We start from the raw sequence: 17436 nt of genomic DNA, 5'->3' as shown, positions 1-17436 counted from the left end.
CTCCTTGGCGCTCATCACCGGCCGCTTCATGGCTATGGTGGCCGCCGCTTCCGGTGACCGATTGACGGCCATATGTAGAGCCGCGGTGGGTGCGCCAGATTGTCGGAGATCCCGGCCTGCACTGGACCTCGAGGATTCGACCCGCAATGGCATTGACCCTCCCAGCTAGCTGAGAGTATTCGATCGAATACCCAGTTCAGAATGGCATTCCACATGTCACTGATGTTGCCTTTGGAGGTAATGCCAGCTATCCAGATAACGGCCGCAGTATTCTTCAAAAGATGGCCGTGTGCATGCGTAATATTGGAGTATGCGGAGACTACCGCCTTGTAGATTTGATCGTCTTGCCAGTTTCTGGGGAAAGAGAGTTGGAATGGCACGGAGGTACGCAACACTGCCTGCACTCGCAATATATCTTTTGTTGTCATATTTTAATGGCAATATTTGTAATGTGTCAGCTCACATGTGTGCGTGTGTTCGTGCGTGTATGTGTGGGATTGTAGAAATCGGCGATCCCTCTGTATGATTCCGACAACTATTTCAGAAAACTGGCAATAAACCATGTTGACGACAGTAGCCGACAGTATTAGGACTGCAGTCCTCTTGAACAATATACCATGGTTGAGTGTACTGTAGTTACGAGCGCCATTTGGAACTGCCAATGGAAGTATATGTCGGATGAGATTTCTGGATGTAACCATGAAGAATTCCCATTTTAAGAACATGGATAGATGTATGTAGATAGAATGTCAAAGCAGATAGGACCCAGGATTATATAGGGTCCTCCTCCCCACCACTAGATAATTCACTGTCTCTTCACCATAGCGGGTGGAGTATTTACTCCCTTCAGGGTATTCATAGGTGATTCATTCACAGCCAAGCTTCCCGCCAAGCCGGGACGATCCGTCACAACACCATGACGTGGAGTATAGCCCTATACGCGGTACAATCTACTTCTGGATGACCCTGTTGATTAGTGACTGCTCATCTCTGGAGACACCCGAGGCCCCTGGGGCATCTGCAGAGACACCGGGGATACCCATCCTGGTATCCACTATTCACCCACCCCAGTGGACCGCATGGATTCGTTAGTCACCACCAAAACAACCTCCGCGAATGAGCGCCGTATCAGACGCATTAGCAGACCCTAGCGGTACGGCGAAGGGAAAATGTCTCAACCTAGAGATAGTGCATGGAACCCCTAATCCCTTACCCCTCCATTTCTTGTCATCCCTATCCCACACAATCTACACCTACCAACGGTCATCACCACCGATACCAACAGACATGGAGTTCGTCGGCAAGATCCTCGAAAAAGCCATTGAAGAGAAGGTCGATCATTCGTCCTCTGGATACTCGGACGGCTACAACGAGCCGAACGCCAGCTACGGCTACGGCGGCGCACCGCCCCACCCCAGGATCTCCCGTATCCCTGGGCAGCGCGCTGGTACGAACGCGACCAGCGCTGGCTCTATTTCAATGAGCAGACGGGAGAGGAATCCTGGGAGCATCCAAGGTACGAGGCACCGGCATATGGGGCGCCGGCGTACGGATATGAGAGCGAGCCGCGGCCGGCCGAGCACAAGGACCATAGTGCGCTCTATGCGGCTGGGGGTGCTGTGGCTGGAGTAGCGGTTGGCGCTGCAGGAACGGCTATCGTGATGAATGAAGGAGAGGAAATCCGTATGCTTACTCTTTCTGCTCTGTCTGACCAGTTGCAGTTGTCGGTTACTGATGGTTCTAGGTGAGGATTGGAATCGGGAAGAGGCGCGGATGGAACAGAATGTAGAAGATTTCCCGGAAGACGCTGCCCAGTGGACAGGCGAGAAGGTACGTATTCATTCTTAACTGTCATCTACCGTGCAGGTGTACAAGGGATGTAGGTCGGATATATATATTGACTCGGCCAGGTCGGCGAGGTGGAGCAAATCCCCGAAAATATCGAACAGGACTGGGATCGTGCGGAGGACCGCGTGGAGAATGGATGGGATAATTTCGAGAACGACATCGAGAATGCACCCGAGAACGCAGCGGAATGGGTTGGAGAGGAGGTTGGCGAGGCTGAACAGTTTGGTGATAGGATGGAGAATGCATATGAACAGGGGGAGGCCGAGGGAGAGAGTGAGTGGTAGTGCGATCTATCCTTATCCTGTCAACTATATACATTCTTGAATTGCAATACTGAAATCCTTCTATATTGTATTCCATCTATATTTTTTTTTTCTATTAATTTATCTATTTACACTTCTTTTCATACTCTGCTGCTTCTGCTCCTTTCCCCGCACCGGACCTCGGCTGCGGCCTCAACCCCGGATACATACATCGCCCTCCTATTTAGTCGCATTTACTCGCCCACCATGTCTCTGGCCTCCTCAATTCACCCCCCAAAAACACTTCCCTGCAATCATGTCGTCAGAGAATCTTCCTCTCGCGGGTGTCCGCGTCGTGGAGCTGGCCGGTCTCGCCCCCGGTACGTGTCACCGTCTATTGCCTCAACCACCAACTAACCGCCCCACGCAGGCCCCTTTGCCGGTCTACTTCTCGCCGACTACGGCGCCTCGGTGCTACGGATTGACCGGCCCAAAGCGCTGAGCGCCGATCAGCTCACGCGGAACAAGACGTCCATCACACTGGACCTGCGCGACCGGTCCTCGCACGCCGTGCTGCTATCTCTCCTGGCCAACGCCGACGTGCTGATCGACCCGTACCGCCCGGGGGTGCTGGAGCGGCTGGGTCTGTCGCCGTCGGAGGTGCTCCTCAGGCACAACCCGCGGCTGATCGTCGCGCGGATGACGGGCTTCCGGCGCGACGGGAAGTACAAGGACATGGCGGGCCACGACATCAACTACATCGCCGTGTCCGGGGTGCTGTCGATGCTGGGACGGGCGGGTGAGCGGCCGTACGCGCCAGGCAACATCATTGGCGACTTTGCGGGCGGGGGCGCCATGTGCTTCCTGGGGATTCTCCTGGCGCTGATGAACCGGACGCGCACCGGCCGAGGCCAGGTCGTCGAGGCCAACATGGTTGACGGGTCGGCGTATCTGGCGACGATGCCGCGACTGGCGCGCAAGCTGCCGGTGTGGAGCGAGGGGCGCGGCCAGAACATGCTCGACGGTGGTAGTCCCTTCTACGATACCTACGAGACCCGCGACGCCGGCAAGTACTTCGCCGTCGGGGCGTTGGAGCCGCAGTTCTATGCCGCCCTGGTGAAGGGGCTCGGGTTTGCGCCGGGCGAGCTGCCCGATCGCGACGACCGCGCGAACTGGCCGGCCCTGCGGGCGGCCTTCACTGCGCGCTTCAAGGAGAAGACCCGTGCCGAGTGGGAGGCCGTCTTTGACGGCACGGATGCCTGTGCGACGCCGGTGCTGGAGCAGGACGAGCTCGAGCAGGCTGGGTTTGACCAGCGGCCCGCGGTGCATCTGGTGGATACGCCGGCGCGGCCGATTGCGCCCGACGCGGGTGGATGGGTGGGAGGTGGACTGATCCCGGGCACGGGGGGTCAGGAGACCCTGAAGGCCTGGCTCGGATGGGAACAGGGGAGGGAGTATACGGTGCGAAAGGATGGGGCGTTGGTGCAGGGGGGGAAGTCGAAGCTGTAGATGCGGTATGGATGCCCTATAGGGCTGTGTAGCTAGGCCCCCCGTTACAGGATGTAAACATTAGAGACATTCGACGTCATAAGATAGGTCCTTGTTATTATTGTTGTTATTATTATTACTAGAAATTGGTACTAGTACTAGTACTAGTACTACGTACTCTTAACTCCTACAGACATTGTATGGTACACAGATCCGCCGTCTTCCGATGTTTCACTGGTGGAGTTGTCGACGTCATGAGTCGGAGGGACAAATCCGTCATTCAATCAGGAGCCATTGAATCGTCGTATTTGAGTTGGATCTGGCGAACAAGACGAGGTACATGAGTATACAGAGTCTATACAGGTCCATTGTATAAAATGGTGCCTGATCTCTCAGGAGAGCACAGAAGGCTGTATCTTACGGTAATATTATGCACGTGCCCTGTGGCGCAGTCAGATTCACCCCCACGTCTGCCTAATCCGGTTAGTTCCCTCGTCCAATTGTCCATCCATCCGCGTGGCGGTGCTCACTAGCGGTATTTGTCCGTATTGTGCCTCGTATTCGGTACCGACGCCCACTCTTCCCTGATTTTCTGTATCTCATCATCGTCTTCTCTCTTCTTCTTCTCTTCACTTCATCTTCATCTTCTCACCCTCCCTTTCCCTCTATAGCACTCCTCTCCCCCCTTCTCCCCTCCCTTCTTCCCTCCTCTTCCTCCTCCCACGGATATCCCTCTTCCCGTGGTCTCACCCGTATCCACACCCCGTCTCCCTACATCTCCCTACGGATCTCGCATTGCGTCAATCCGGTCTCTCCTGGCGACTCTCCTGGCGAATCGCTCCATCTCGCCTCGTTGGACTCTTCAACTCGGCCTGAGCCCTCTTGTTGACTACTCTCCCGCATTGCCACGTCGGTATCACCGCTGACGTCGGACCCCGCGGACTCGGATTATCTCTCCCCGGGCAGGAATCCGGCTTATGGCTGGCGTGCAACTGCAACAACCCACCATGACCGACTATCGTCTTCCTCTACACCAACCGCCTCCCGCGAGAAAACCCGTCCCCAATATGCGGCCAGGCTATGCTCCCTACCAGGCCTATGATGCCCCCCAGCAACAGCTCTCCCCCCATCCATCCGTCAACCGCAGCCGGACTCCATCGTCCCAGGTGTCGCCCTATGCCGCCCACCAGCAGGCCTATTCTACCGGCCCCTCCCCACAACAGACCATGACTGCCCCCGTCAACTATCCGCCTTCCCGCCGTCTCTCCAGCGCGACCACCTCCACCAGCTCCACCGGCAACGCTGCCGCCGGCGACATCCACCGCAGCGCGTCCTCCCGCTCCGCCCAGTCGCAGCTGGGCTACGTGGCGCTAATGCGCCGGCAAAAGGCTACCGTCTGGTGCGATCGCGCGCAGCCCGAGGACCCCCGCCTCCGCGCCCAGAAGATGGCCGACAAGAAGCGAGCGTATCTAGAAGTCCACGGTGCGGGCACCGGAGGACGCGCCGGCACGTTGGCCAGCGGCAAGATCAAGCACTCCAAGGGCGCCACCGACTTTTCGCCCTCCAACCTGGTCGGCGCCACCGTGCCTGTCCGTCTCAGCGCAAACGAGGTCGGCGATGCCGAGGAGGAGACCCGCAGCGACTCCGGCTTCCCCTACCGTCGCACTGGGAGCGGCCGCAGCTCGCTCGGAAGCGGTTCGCGCTACCCCAGCGGGTACCAGCGCACGCCGCAGGGCGGTACTCCTCCCAACGAGAAGACCGATCTCCCTGAGGTGTCGGAGCATCCGCCCGCCGAGCGGGAGGAGACGGCGAACAACACCACCGCCGACAACCACGCTGAGGACGACGCCCGCCGCAACAGCTTCGGCAGTGAGCAGGAAGAGAGTTTCGGCATGGTGGGCGAGATGGCTGCCCCGAGTGCCGCCACCGCCGCGGCGGAAAAGGCCAAGCGTGCGGACGAGCTGAGTCGGAGCGGTAGTGTTGACGAGCGCACGACGACGATGACCAACGTGCGGTTGTTCGTCGCCAACCCGGATCTCAGTGACTAACGGGGATTGTTCCATATCGTTGCAGCTACCGTACGATCTGAACATGGCACAGATGATTTATTTTATGCAGTGCATGGCTCATCTGGTTTCTTTCTTGTCCCATTTTTCCCTCCTCTTTTCGTCATTTTCCTCCTATTTCCTAACCTCGAACTCCCCTGTTGGATTCTTGGCCCTGTTTGATTTCGGTGTCTGTATCCCCCGGGTCATGCTCTTGGAATTCTGCCTTTATTCCCCTTGTGCGAGTGTTGGTTGTACTGGACGCATTGGGCTGTCGATGCATGGGCGTATGAGCAGCTAGTAATAATAATAACTGTACATACAGGACAGTCGTACATATGGAACCTTTTACCGGAGTAAGAAGATATGAAACTGGCCCTCCGTCAAACAATAATGCATACTGTATAAAATATGCTTTGTGCAGGATTTGTACCGCTTACTTCATCCGCACGTGCCCGACGCGAGTCGCGCGACATCAATTAACTTAACGCGTTCCGTTCCTGCCAACCGAACCTCAACCTTCCACCACTATCACCATTCACTCCAAACCCCCATCTACCTCCACTCCACTCCGGGTACGGCGTAGGGGACATTGTCACCGGCCCGTGAACCACTACAATGGAAGTCACCATGGATTCCAGTCCGTCCCTCCCACTCCCTTCCACACAGAGCTATCCCCCCTCCTCACCACAAGACTCCCGCAAACGCTCTCTCCCGGACGTCTCCCACGCCGCAGACGAACGCACATACACCCACACACCCGCCGAGGACCAAGAGAACACGGCTCCCTCCGGCGACGAGGCCATGGATACCGATGCAGATGCCAGGGACCCCAAGCCTAATGACCCCAACATAGCTATGAGCGAGTCCACCGTCAACACCGTCAGTGGGTCTGCAGCGGCCACGCCCGCGTCGAAGAAGCGGAAGCTGTCGCCGGTGAGTCGTGAGGCAAAGCAGGCCGAGAAGGAAGCGCGGGAGAAGGCAAGACAGGAGGAACGGGCGAAGAAGGAGGAGGAGAAGCGAGTGAAGGAGGAGGAGAAGAAGAAGAGGGAAGCGGAGCGGGAGGAGGAGAGGAAGAAGCGGGAGGCAGAGCGGGAGGAAAAGCGGAAGGTGCGCGAGGAGGAAAAGGCCGCGAAGGAGGAGGAGAAGCGCAAGAGAGAGATCGCCAAGGAGGAGGAGAAGCGCAAGAAGGAGGAGGAGCGGCTGAAGAAGGAGAGGGTGAGTTCTTATTCTTTCACTTTGATGTTGCGCGGTTGGATGTCTACATGCGGGTGTGAGCGTGGATGTGAATGTGACTGACTCGCTGCAGGCGCAACCGAAGCTCAATGCCTTCTTTGCGAAGCCAAAGGTCCCCTCGCAGCCTGGCTCGGGGGTCGGTGGGTCGCCGAAGAAACTCGCTGGCGAGGGTTCTTCGGCCCAGTCGCTGGCGCAGGAGACAAAGGTGGTGTCCGACTATGAACGCGAGTTCCCCGAGTTCTTCCTACAGTCGCATACGAGCGTGGCGCCGCCGCATCGGTTTGAGCGTGACGCGGAGGCTCTGCGGCATATGAGAGAGAAGATAGATGCGTCCCTTCAATCGACGGATGGCTCCGGCGAGGCCCCGGTTTTCCGTCCTTCCGAGCTCTTCAAGTTGATGCCGTATCGGCGGCGGCGAGGGCAGTTGCCCGCTTCGGTAAAGGAGATACTTCTGCGTATGCAGGATCTCTCGGAACAAGCAGGAACGTCGCACGCCGTGGAAAATCAGCAGAAGCTTCTGAAGAGGGTTACTATGAAGTCGTTCAGATTCGGTGAGGATGTGCGGCCCCCCTACCAGGGGACCTATACGAGGAGGCTACCGGAGGCGTCGGCTTATAAGATGATGCGGAATCCTTTCTACCGTGGACTGCCTGAGACGAACTACGACTATGACTCAGAAGCGGAATGGGAAGAGCCCGAAGAGGGCGAGGATCTGGACTCGGAAGAGGAAGAGGAGGGGAGTGAAGATGGGGAGGATGACATGGACGGCTTCTTGGACGATGAGGACGATCAACTGGCTGGAAAAAGACGTCCCATTGTGGGTGACCTTGAACCGGTCTGCAGCGGTATACGATGGCAGGGGCATGGGCTAGACCCTGAACTTTCCGCTTATAAGATCGAGACCATATCGGACTCTGTCACCTTCCCAATTGATCCTTTCTCGACGGTGTACTGGCAGAAGCCAAAGGCCGCAGAGCAGACGCAAGCCAGTTCCACCGGACGAGGGACACTTGACACGTTCATGGGAGCGAACGTACAGCCTGGGGCTGCTGTGGCTGTGGTGATCCCTTCCAAAGCGAAACGAGCATTCCCGTCTGAACAACTCGCGGAATTTAAGCAAGTGGTGGACGGCAGTGATCTAACCAAGACCGGACTCATTGAGGTGCTAAAGAAACGGTAGGGTCTGCGGCTCTATGTATTTGAATTGGCTGCTGACTGAGATTTAGCTTCCCCAAGGTGTCGAAGGATGTCTTGAAGGATACGTTGAACGCTGTCGCCACTCGGGTAGGCCAGAAAGAAGCTGACAAGAAGTGGGTGTGCAAATGATTCAGCATATTGATACAATAGGTATTCCTCATCGGCGTTCGGTATGGGCATCGTGTTAGCGCGCAATATATGGGGCATTACTACGCTTTTCTTTCGTCCACTACAGGTACGGCCTAGCAAGGCAACATGTGCATTTGATGTATTTTCTTTCTATCGAAGATAGATATGGGAATCTATCATTATGAGATTTTCACGCCTTGCGGATAAGTCAACAAGGGGCTGCTGATCCCCGAGGAGATCCGAGTGGACCAAGAGATCGTGAGACGTTGGTGCTAGCCACGTATCGGGGAGATCGTCATCCCTGGATTTGAAGGCGTATCTAATCGCCCATCTTAACTTTCTCTCCCACCCCGATAAACTCTAGCCAAGCCGTTTCCTAGCTATATGACATGCCCGAGGAAATGCGCTAGTTCTTGTCCCAACGTACCCAATGACCCTCATATCTCGAGCACTGTTTATGTTTGCCTCCCATCTTCGAATGTGAGTTTAAATCTTTGTCAATCCGTGTAACTGCTCATCTCCAGAGCAAGGGGGATGAAGGTGAGTTCCTGGTTCGAAGGATTCATTGGAATGCTGTTTACAATCCCATGTCTGGTGAGATCATCCCAGGTACGGACATGCCTTGTGGAGATCAGATTCCTCGGTGTCTGGTTGGATGGAATAGACGCGCTTGTCCTCATCCTGCTCTCAGTCAACGGCTCGGCCTCCATGCATTTGGTTGATATCTAGCCCCCTCTTAGCTGCTGGTTCACCACCCAGTGTTCGTGATGGTGGACTGGCCTGTAGCACCCACGAATGCATATTGCACTCCATTTGCATATTGCTGGAACTCCCCACGTAGACATCCAATGCATGCAAACAATACAGGCACCTACAAGCGGGCTTTGCTCTCGACCAAGCAGCTGGGATTGCCAGTTTGACATAACTCGGTGACTGCCCAGCAGTGAGAAATACGTCCAATGGATTCCTGTGACTCCAGAACTGGTTTTGAACTGCCCGATCAGTACAGGAATCCTGATGTCTCATTTGAGGATACACAGATCGCTGAGTGCGGTTGTACACCTCCCAAATGGATGCAGTACAACATGCGTCGTCCGGCACCCCGGCGAGGACGCACTGCAGGGGAACAGGGGAACAGGGGAACAGCATCTGAAGTTTCCCGCATAGCCGGAAGATATCGCTGCCAAGGCTGATATGGCTCATACGAACCATATGATCGCCGTTCGCTCTGCACGTACGCAGTCTAATCTGACATTCGTCTCGACCCGTCATGCCCGTTCAGATGGATATGTGCTGATTCGTCGATCGATGGCAGCAGGCAGGGACCCTGTGCGACACACCCTTGGCTGCTACCGTCGCCATGATTGCTCAGTGACAACTACCGGCATGTATACAACATTCTGGTACAGATAGACCAATATGTTCGGCTTTGCCATAGCGAGCGTCATGGATTCTTTGGAGAGCCGAAAAGACAACATGTCCCTTGATTGCTGTGGCGGTTGGTGTTTTTTTCTAAATTTTTATTTTCTTTCCCTTCTTGGTGCATATACATACTCCCTACGATGGTTTGTCTGACCGGAAGTACAGCAAAGCACCAATGCTAGAAATGCTGGCGACGCACTTCTACGCGCCTCTCCCATGAAAATTCCACCCTCGACGGTTGAAGATGCTAAAGGGTACTCCCGGATGTCGTTGAATTTGTCTGACACTCTGATCACAATTGTGTTTTCCAGGCTGGATCTCTTCGAAATACGGAGTATAGTTCCATAGACCACAACCTGATAATGCATCCGCCCGACAGCGCAACCACGTTGTCCCCGTCGAGCGATGGAGAAGATTCCAATGAAATTTTCGTCCCCGAATCGCTTCTGGCCACAGCAGGGTCGTCGTCGGAGGCCCGCCCGCAGACGATCCTCTGGAGGACTTCCCATCCCCCAGAAGCCGGTCCCGAAGACGAGATCCAAGTTCCGAAGAAGCGGCGCGCGTCAATCATCACCCCAGAGGAGGAGCCGGAGAGAGTATACCGACATGTGAGCTATTGCTCAGCTCTTGAGGAGGGCAGGGGGCCGCTTTCTCCACTCCCAGAGGAGGACGGCAGTGTCCATCGCTCACAGTCGCTGAACGAGCAACACATCGCTGGCCGTCTCCGCCAGCACAACTCCCATTATAACCAACTGTCGGACGAGAACGAACAGCGCACACATCGACACTCCCGCGGACTGTCTCGCGACTCCATTTTTTCAGCCCCAATGCGCATCTCCCGGTCACACAACGCGGTGAAGAAGAACCGGAGTAGTAGTCTGAAGAGCCTGTATGACCGGGCCAAGCTGGTGAATATCAAGCACCAGCGCCGGTTTTGGCTGCGCATTGTCATCGAGTACGGGTCGTATGCTTTCCTGATTCTGGTGGTGTACTTCATTCTCATCGGATTGCCGTTGTGGAAGGGCGCCGTGTACTGGCTCTACTGGATCATGCAGCACAAGCTCATCTTCCAGGGCGGCTGGGCGATTTTCATCTCTCTGCTAGTATGGTACGTTGCGTTGCCGCGCCGCCGCGCCGCCGCCTACTTCTCCTCCGACGGGACTAACCAGCGCCGTCTCGCAGGTTCTCGTACTCGCCACTGCTCGTCCAATTCGAAGACGACCCCCCCGGCCCAGACTACTACCAGGTCCGACACATCGCGCCCGCCACTCCCCGCGCCGCGCTGGTGATCCCGTGCTTCGAGGCCGGGCCGATCATCGGACGGACACTTGAAGCGGCGCTGCACGTCTTCCCACCGTCGCATATCTACGTGGTCGCCAACGGCAACTCGCCCACCCCGCTGGATAACACCGAGGACATCTGTCGGTCGTACGGGGTCAACCACATCTGGTGTCCGGTGGGGTCGAAGATCGTAGCGCTCTTCGTGGGGTGTTATGCAGCCAAGGCGTTCCGGTACCTGCTCCTCATCGACGACGACTGCCTCCTGCCGCCAGACTTCCCCGTGGTGACGTCGCGCATGACCAACCAGGTGCACTGCATCGGATACACGATCAAGTCGGTGGCGGAGGATCTGTCGCCAGGCACGTACTGCCAGCAGGCGCAGGACCTGGAGTACAAGCTGGCGGGGCTGCAGCGCAGCTTTGCGGGGCGGTTTGGCAGCGCGACGTTCCCGCACGGGGCCATCTCGCTGTGGAAGCGGAAGTTCCTGAAACGCACGCTGGAGAATCACCCGGGGTTTTCGATCAGCGAGGACTGGTTCCTGGGGGATAGCTGTCGGCGGCTTGGGGGGCGCATCCAGATGTGCAGTGCGGTGTTTGTGCGGACGGTGACGCCGTCACGGCTGTTCTCGGTGCGTGGCACGGCGGACCGCGGTGGATTTGGTGAGAGGACGGTGTGCAAGCAGCGGTTTGCACGGTGGAATTTCTTCGTCACGAATAGCATGTGGTACAACTCGACGTATCTGTTTGGGTCCTGGAGGCTGGGGAAGTGGGAGGCGGGCGCGAAGCTGTTTGTCTTCCAGGAGGTGAGTTTTCCTTTTCTTTTTCTTTTTTTCTTGTTCCCTTGTCCATGGGTATGGTGTTTCTGATGGAGATAGTTGTATGAAACGGTGTTGTATATGCTGGCACCGTTTGTGATTCCGACGTCGATTGTGGTCGAGCCGGGGTTCAGTGTGTTGTTGACGCTGGCGACTTGGGGGCTGTATCTGCTGAATGCGCTCATCTTCAATGAGGTGCATCTCCGACGAAAGGATGAACGGGTCGACTTGTGGGTGGTGTTGTTCTACTATGTACGTGTCTGTCTCCTGGATGGGGGATTTTGCTGACGAAGTGTAGATGCCTTATAAGCTCATGATTGGGGTGATGAACGTCGTCAGCTGTTACTGGTCAATCGTCAAGTATGCGAGGTACTTTGCACGACGGCATCCCAAACTGACCGAGGACCATAAGGCCGTGGGGATGATTCTGCGACTGGAGGAGATGACGGAGAAGGGAGAGGGACGGGCCAGTGGGGTTGGGCGAAGTATGACGGTGCGGTCGATGGGGTATCGGGCGAGGACCGGGAGTTTGTCGGAGATTCAGGAAGTTCCGGGAGTACATGAGTTGAATGCGTAGGAGTGAAGTCGAAGTTGAGTAGATAGAAGTATAGAAGTATAGAAGCATCCGGATCAGTATATTGGTGCCTCAGGCAGCACATATCTACCTCTTCTACTCCCGCTCTACTTCGTTCTATCTCTCCTCTATACATACTTTACTGCACTACAGTAGACTCTATACATCTTCTACTCTAGCATGTTCTACTCTACTATACTCCTACCTACTATTCATCCTATAGATGTTATCGACTCACCATTGAACACGTGCTCCCCCCGCCCCCCGCCAATCAGCGCCCTCCCCCTGCACTGCCAGCACATCAACCGCCCAGACTGGACAGTCACGCCTGCATGTGTCCGCTTCGAGTCACCGCCATCTCTTCTGCTGCCTCTTCCCTCTTCTCTTCTTCTCTTCTCTCCTTCTCATCTCCTCTCCTGCATGTCATCCCCTTCTTCTCTCCCCCCTTCCCCTCCTCCATCGCTCCTCCATCCCCTGGGGTCCTTCTCTGCCTTCCCCCGCCCAAATCATGCGATAGACCCCCGATGCTGGCGTCAGAGCCATCGTGCGATCTCTGACTATGTTCGGTATGTTGCTAGATAACCCCTCCTTCATCCCTCCCTCATCCTGGATCCCGCTGATCTCCTCAGGTGGTTCACCATGTAATCCGGCCTCCACCATGTTTCCCTTGATCTTGACTCCCGAACCTTCCAAGGCGGAGTCGCCCGACTCCTCTCCCCAAATGGTCTCTTTCGAGGACTTGGCCGTCCGATATCGTCAACATCTCCACAAACAGGCCCGTCGAAAGAGGTTGGAAAAACGTCTCCATGCCACCAAAGTCTCCCTCGGCATTTCCGCGCGCCTGGTGCGCGTCGGCGGCGCCGTCCAGCGCGGCTTGGTCGAACGCTTGAAATACGACGACAAAGTCAACTTTATTGCTCTGTACCATACCCTGTTAGACCTTCAGGAATCCGGCGATCCTCCTTCCCCGTCTTCTTCTTCTTCTGCTTCTTCTTCCGTGGACCACTCCCCCGCAGACCGCTCCCCGGATTTTTTCCTCCAGTTGAGCCCCCAGTCGAGGGCCGATCTCATCCAAATCCTCCATTTGGTCCGTTCGGATCCCCACTTCCTGTATGAACGACTCTGCAGCCTGTCCCCCTTCCAGCTGAACTCCCTGGTCGCCGCCTCCGCCCCCTCCTGGGAGGCCGCCGAATTTACCTTCCCGTCCGGCCCGCGATCTCGGACCCATGGTTCCTCCAAGCGTAGTCCCTCCCATGCTCCTCCCTTCAAGGACCACATCCTAGCCTTTGAGAGGACCGATCCGTTGTCCGCTTTGCTGTTTAACGTTTATGCGTCCCCCTTGGACTCAGACTCCCCCGAATCCCACCTGCGCTTGGAGGTTTGGTCGTCCGTCTGTGCCAAGCTCATTGCCGATGGAGCCAGTAGGTTTGATCCGCTCATCACCCATGTGCTCGCCGCCTGGGCCGCCGGCAGTGATTGGAAAGCCCGGCCAAAATTTGAACTCTATCTCATGGACATCCTCCAAACCGGTGCCTTTCTTTTGGAACATGTAGACACCCCTCCCGGTCTTGGTTTTGATGCCGACCTGCCCGACCCGCTCCGGACAGATGCCGCCGAGGAGTTCTTCGCTTCCGCTGTGGATGCATTGTTTGAGCTTCTAGACGACCCAGATGGAGGCTTTCCTCACGCGGTATTGAACCTAAGCAGTGCGATCCTGGCGAAATTGCCCCGCCAGGACTGTCGCAATCGGTTCCTGGAGATTCTCTACGTCCAGTGGTTTTTCTCCAAATTCTTCTATGGCGCACTTACCTACCCGGAGGTATGTACCTCCCTGCCCATCGGACCACCATTCTAACGAGGCGCAGGCCCACGGCCTCCTGCTCGACTTTCACATTAGGAAAGATGCGCGAGAAAAACTTCTGGGACAAGTTGGAATCCGCGCCTACAATCAAGTCTTTGCCGTGCTACACTCTATGTGCGTCTGCCCACTATCAAGTGCTTCCTGCCGCCCCGCGTCAACACGCTGACCTGTCTCTTATGCGAATAGGGATCATTTCTCCATGGTTCGTCCTACCGTTCGGCAACGGATCGAGAGTATGCTCCACCAGCTCCGAGAGACGGCTTCCTCCATACAGACCACCAAACCCCAGGCGATCGCAGCTGGGCGAGAGTCCCCGGCCGCGTTCTTAATGCTCTCTTCTGCGGACATTCTAACGTTACTGAATGCTCTCTTTCCTCGGAGAATTGCTCCTCCTTGTCATCCCCCTACTTCCCCCGCCGCGCGCCTCAATTTATTGCAGCCTCTTACGGAGATACAAACCACCCATCCGGTGTATCCAGGGATCTTCCCGTCGTTGGCTGGTCCTTCTCCAACCTCATCATCCCCTTCTAAGAGCCTATTCCCTACGGGTATGGACTTCCTATCGCTCCCTGAGAACAGTCTCGTTCGAAGCGCCGATCGAGTTCGGTTTGAGCTAACTGACGAGCCGGACATCCGACACCACCTGGAGTCTCCTTCCGCAGAAGAATGGACCATCTTTTCGGTATCAAGGACCACAAATAGCGTCTCATGGGGCCTGTTTTCAGACAGTCAATGCTCCGTGGATAATCACTCCGTGCATGAATCCCAGTGCACCTCTTTAGGAATGGAAGATAATTTTGAGGCCCTTCAGACCGCCATTGTGAAACTGATCCAGGAAAATCCAGCGGGTGACCACGTTGAGACTAGGTCGCCTCTTCATCTCTTGCAGACAGACAGCCTATCTCTGAAGGAACGGTTCACACGAGCTATGAACCATTGCCACAACAACTCGGATTTTATCGGGGCCCATTACTGGTGGAATGCTCATCGACAGTTGCTGCATAGTATCGCGAGCTCACCCCCTCGAAGGGCAAATGATTCGTGGATTCTCGAGCCGATGCACTCCGCCAGCACCCGCTCTCTGGAAGCATCTCGTACGGTAATCGAACGCTGTGAAAGCGATTTTGTCGTTCTTGACCGTCACATGCACCGACTACAGCGCACTGTGAAAGACATGATGGCCACCGTCGCGCGGCTTCGAGATAAGATGTGGTACATGACGGATGTGAAGAACTCGATGCGGTACGAGGATGCGAAGAACGTTGCACTGGCGTTGAAGACGATGCGGTACTCGGCTCGTCTCTACCGACAGATGTCCAATGAAGGTCGACCTCGCAGCGGTACCACCCGGTCGTTCGGAGGATCCATACTCCATAAACCCGAGCTGCAGGTGATGAACGTCATGAGGGCCCCCAGCAGTCAAGGAGGCCCCAATAAGCTCTCTGATGAACAAGTAGACCTGATTCGGAAATGGCTAACCCATCATAACATTGACAATTTCTGCAAGGGCGAGGAGCGCATCCACCGATTTTGCTATGAGGTCCAGGCCAGCATCAACCGGCTAGTCGGCGAGACGATGGCAGAAACTCCTGTGTTATGGGCGAGTGAGTTGTTCCACAAAGAACGGGCCAAGTACGAGGGCTCAAGCACTCGTGGATTCCTCGGACTGTCGGGTCTGCGCGCTCTGAATCCTGCCAGTGACAATGCAAGTCACATTTCTCAATCCCCGAGCGGTTTGAGCCCTTCCGATGCTACTCCCAAGTCCCTCTTTTCGGACCGATGGCGTGTTCCGCGGGAGCCGTCCATCGCGGATACATCCTCCATCGGGGGCTCGCCTGGAAAAGCCGCCTCTACGTCCACAGGTGATACTTACAGCACCTTTTGGTCGGCAGCACAGCACGCCGCACATTATGCCCCTAGCGTGTCGAGCATCTACTCGCGGCCCCCGTCGTTACTGAATGACGCAACAGGCCCGCAGCATAGTACTCACGGCAAATCTGCATTCCTCGATGAACTGCGACAGACGCTGACAAGTCTTCTCTTGAGCGACCTCGGGTCGCCAGTATGGAGCTGTGGAAGTGAGACAGATGCATGGTTTGGCAATGCCCTGGATCAGAAACGGATCCAGACGCAAATGAAGAAGCGTGCTCAGGTACAAAAGTTCTACGCAGAGTACAACGACCGGCTTGTCCGTCAAACCATACAACGAACTCCAAGCAGTCGACGGAGCAAGTCGCTGGACCGTTCACACCTCGAGGATCGCACAGAGCGTAGGTCGCAATCCTCAGCACCCAATACTATTGTTGATTATGATGGTCAACCTCCGTTCTCGTATCGGATGGTTTTCCGGCAGCTGATCGAGGTTTTTTCCCGGCATGGAAATCCCTTCGTCAAACTCAAGGCATTACGGGACCTTAGATCCTTAGTGGTCGCGTCGCTATCCACCAACGATGGCCACGTCTTTACATCTGCTAATGAACCCATCTTGTCCCGAGGGCAACCTTCGGAAGTTCCATCTAAGCGGTCCGCACGACACAGTTTCTCGGAACCCCGTGGCTTGGACCATCTGGGAAAGGACGGACATACTCCGACGTCTCCGGCCGCTGAGTCCGCAATCTTCGAGTCGCGGCCGTCGGACTATTCCGTCCCTACGGAGAAACAGATCGTGGATGCTCTCCGTAATCTGCTGCTGGAGGTCAAACCCAAGACACTCTTCCGAGACCTGCAGTTTATTTCGGCCTTCGTTCCCGGCAGCACGCTGAACAATTCTGACAGCGGAACCGCCTTTTTGCAGTTTGGGCTGGCAGCGCTGAGCCTGAAAGACGAGATCTGCAACAGCATGGTGGAGATCGCAGACAATATTGTCTCGCAAGAGCTCAGTAGGCGTCATCCGCCCCTGGGATATGACATGACCCCGCGGCCTGGCCATGGCATTGAGGATGCGGCTGGCATGTGGATTATCACGGCCAAGGAAGGCAACCCCGTTGCGCAGCGGGAGCTTGCCATTTTATATCTCACACATCCGGAGCTCCTCCCACGGGTGACGCTGCCACTGACGCTCTTGCGGGACACCTTCAAGGCGGAGATGATGTATCGGCGCGACAAGGACTCCAAATCGGACCCGCAGAGCATGTGTTTGGCGCTGCACTGGATGCAGCTGTCAGCGAAAGGCGGGGACGAGCTCGCGCGAAACCGGCTTCGTGAGCGTGACGAGTTTGAGTCGATCTCGTAGTGTGATTCTATCTGGCGTTTTGATTGTGTTTGGGTTGGTTACGCTTGATGATGACGACTGATACCAT

At 55.9% G+C, this 17436-nt stretch overlaps 6 protein-coding genes across 6 annotated transcripts; all 6 read left to right on the top strand.

Moving 5' to 3' along the window:
- Positions 1 to 1287: 1287 nt before the first annotated feature.
- On the top strand, positions 1288 to 2132 carry BDV59DRAFT_200912 (uncharacterized protein; the record flags this gene model as incomplete). Its single annotated transcript, XM_073693697.1, has 4 exons — positions 1288 to 1447; positions 1495 to 1683; positions 1745 to 1830; positions 1911 to 2132. The coding sequence occupies 4 exons, from the start codon at positions 1288 to 1290 to the stop codon at positions 2130 to 2132; spliced, it is 657 nt and encodes a 218-aa protein (XP_073549337.1).
- Positions 2133 to 2201: 69 nt separating this feature from the next.
- BDV59DRAFT_175734 (CaiB/BaiF CoA transferase family protein) lies at positions 2202 to 3689 on the top strand. Its single transcript, XM_073689308.1, has 2 exons — positions 2202 to 2470; positions 2521 to 3689. The coding sequence occupies exons 1-2, from the start codon at positions 2407 to 2409 to the stop codon at positions 3597 to 3599; spliced, it is 1143 nt and encodes a 380-aa protein (XP_073549336.1). The 5' UTR covers positions 2202 to 2406; the 3' UTR covers positions 3600 to 3689.
- Positions 3690 to 4585: 896 nt separating this feature from the next.
- BDV59DRAFT_200910 (uncharacterized protein) lies at positions 4586 to 5626 on the top strand (the record flags this gene model as incomplete). Its single annotated transcript, XM_073693696.1, has 1 exon — positions 4586 to 5626. One exon carries the CDS (start codon positions 4586 to 4588, stop codon positions 5624 to 5626), a length of 1041 nt encoding a protein of 346 aa, XP_073549335.1.
- Positions 5627 to 5934: 308 nt separating this feature from the next.
- On the top strand, positions 5935 to 8448 carry BDV59DRAFT_13054 (putative chromatin assembly factor 1 subunit A). The gene is made up of 3 exons (XM_073686962.1): positions 5935 to 6841; positions 6933 to 8035; positions 8086 to 8448. The coding sequence occupies exons 1-3, from the start codon at positions 6242 to 6244 to the stop codon at positions 8183 to 8185; spliced, it is 1803 nt and encodes a 600-aa protein (XP_073549334.1). The 5' UTR covers positions 5935 to 6241; the 3' UTR covers positions 8186 to 8448.
- A 1521-nt stretch (positions 8449 to 9969) lies between these two features.
- Positions 9970 to 12279, top strand: BDV59DRAFT_200908 (glycosyltransferase like family 2-domain-containing protein; the record flags this gene model as incomplete). The annotated part of the gene is made up of 4 exons (XM_073693695.1): positions 9970 to 10715; positions 10790 to 11690; positions 11763 to 11954; positions 12001 to 12279. 4 exons carry the CDS (start codon positions 9970 to 9972, stop codon positions 12277 to 12279), a joined length of 2118 nt encoding a protein of 705 aa, XP_073549333.1.
- Positions 12280 to 12934: 655 nt separating this feature from the next.
- Positions 12935 to 17369, top strand: BDV59DRAFT_200907 (uncharacterized protein; the record flags this gene model as incomplete). The annotated part of the gene is made up of 3 exons (XM_073693694.1): positions 12935 to 14095; positions 14142 to 14251; positions 14324 to 17369. The coding sequence occupies 3 exons, from the start codon at positions 12935 to 12937 to the stop codon at positions 17367 to 17369; spliced, it is 4317 nt and encodes a 1438-aa protein (XP_073549332.1).
- Positions 17370 to 17436: the final 67 nt, after the last annotated feature.

This window comes from Aspergillus ambiguus (assembly GCF_047715705.1).
Source record: "Aspergillus ambiguus strain CBS 117.58 unplaced genomic scaffold BDV59scaffold_10, whole genome shotgun sequence".
Lineage (NCBI taxonomy): Eukaryota > Fungi > Ascomycota > Eurotiomycetes > Eurotiales > Aspergillaceae > Aspergillus > Aspergillus ambiguus.
Note: the sequence above shows the minus strand (reverse complement) of the source record. Positions and strands in the feature narration are given on the sequence as shown.

Bases quoted from the DNA above. Each gene is read 5' to 3' on its own strand.
- BDV59DRAFT_175734 (XM_073689308.1), top strand. From the start codon at position 2,407: ATGTCGTCAGAGAATCTTCCTCTCGCGGGTGTCCGCGTCGTGGAGCTG. The intron at 2,471-2,520 runs GTACGTGTCACC...CGCCCCACGCAG, and splicing joins GCTGGCCGGTCTCGCCCCCG to GCCCCTTTGCCGGTCTACTT.
- BDV59DRAFT_13054 (XM_073686962.1), top strand. From the start codon at position 6,242: ATGGAAGTCACCATGGATTCCAGTCCGTCCCTCCCACTCCCTTCCACA. The intron at 6,842-6,932 runs GTGAGTTCTTAT...GACTCGCTGCAG, and splicing joins AGCGGCTGAAGAAGGAGAGG to GCGCAACCGAAGCTCAATGC. The intron at 8,036-8,085 runs GTAGGGTCTGCG...ACTGAGATTTAG, and splicing joins ATTGAGGTGCTAAAGAAACG to CTTCCCCAAGGTGTCGAAGG.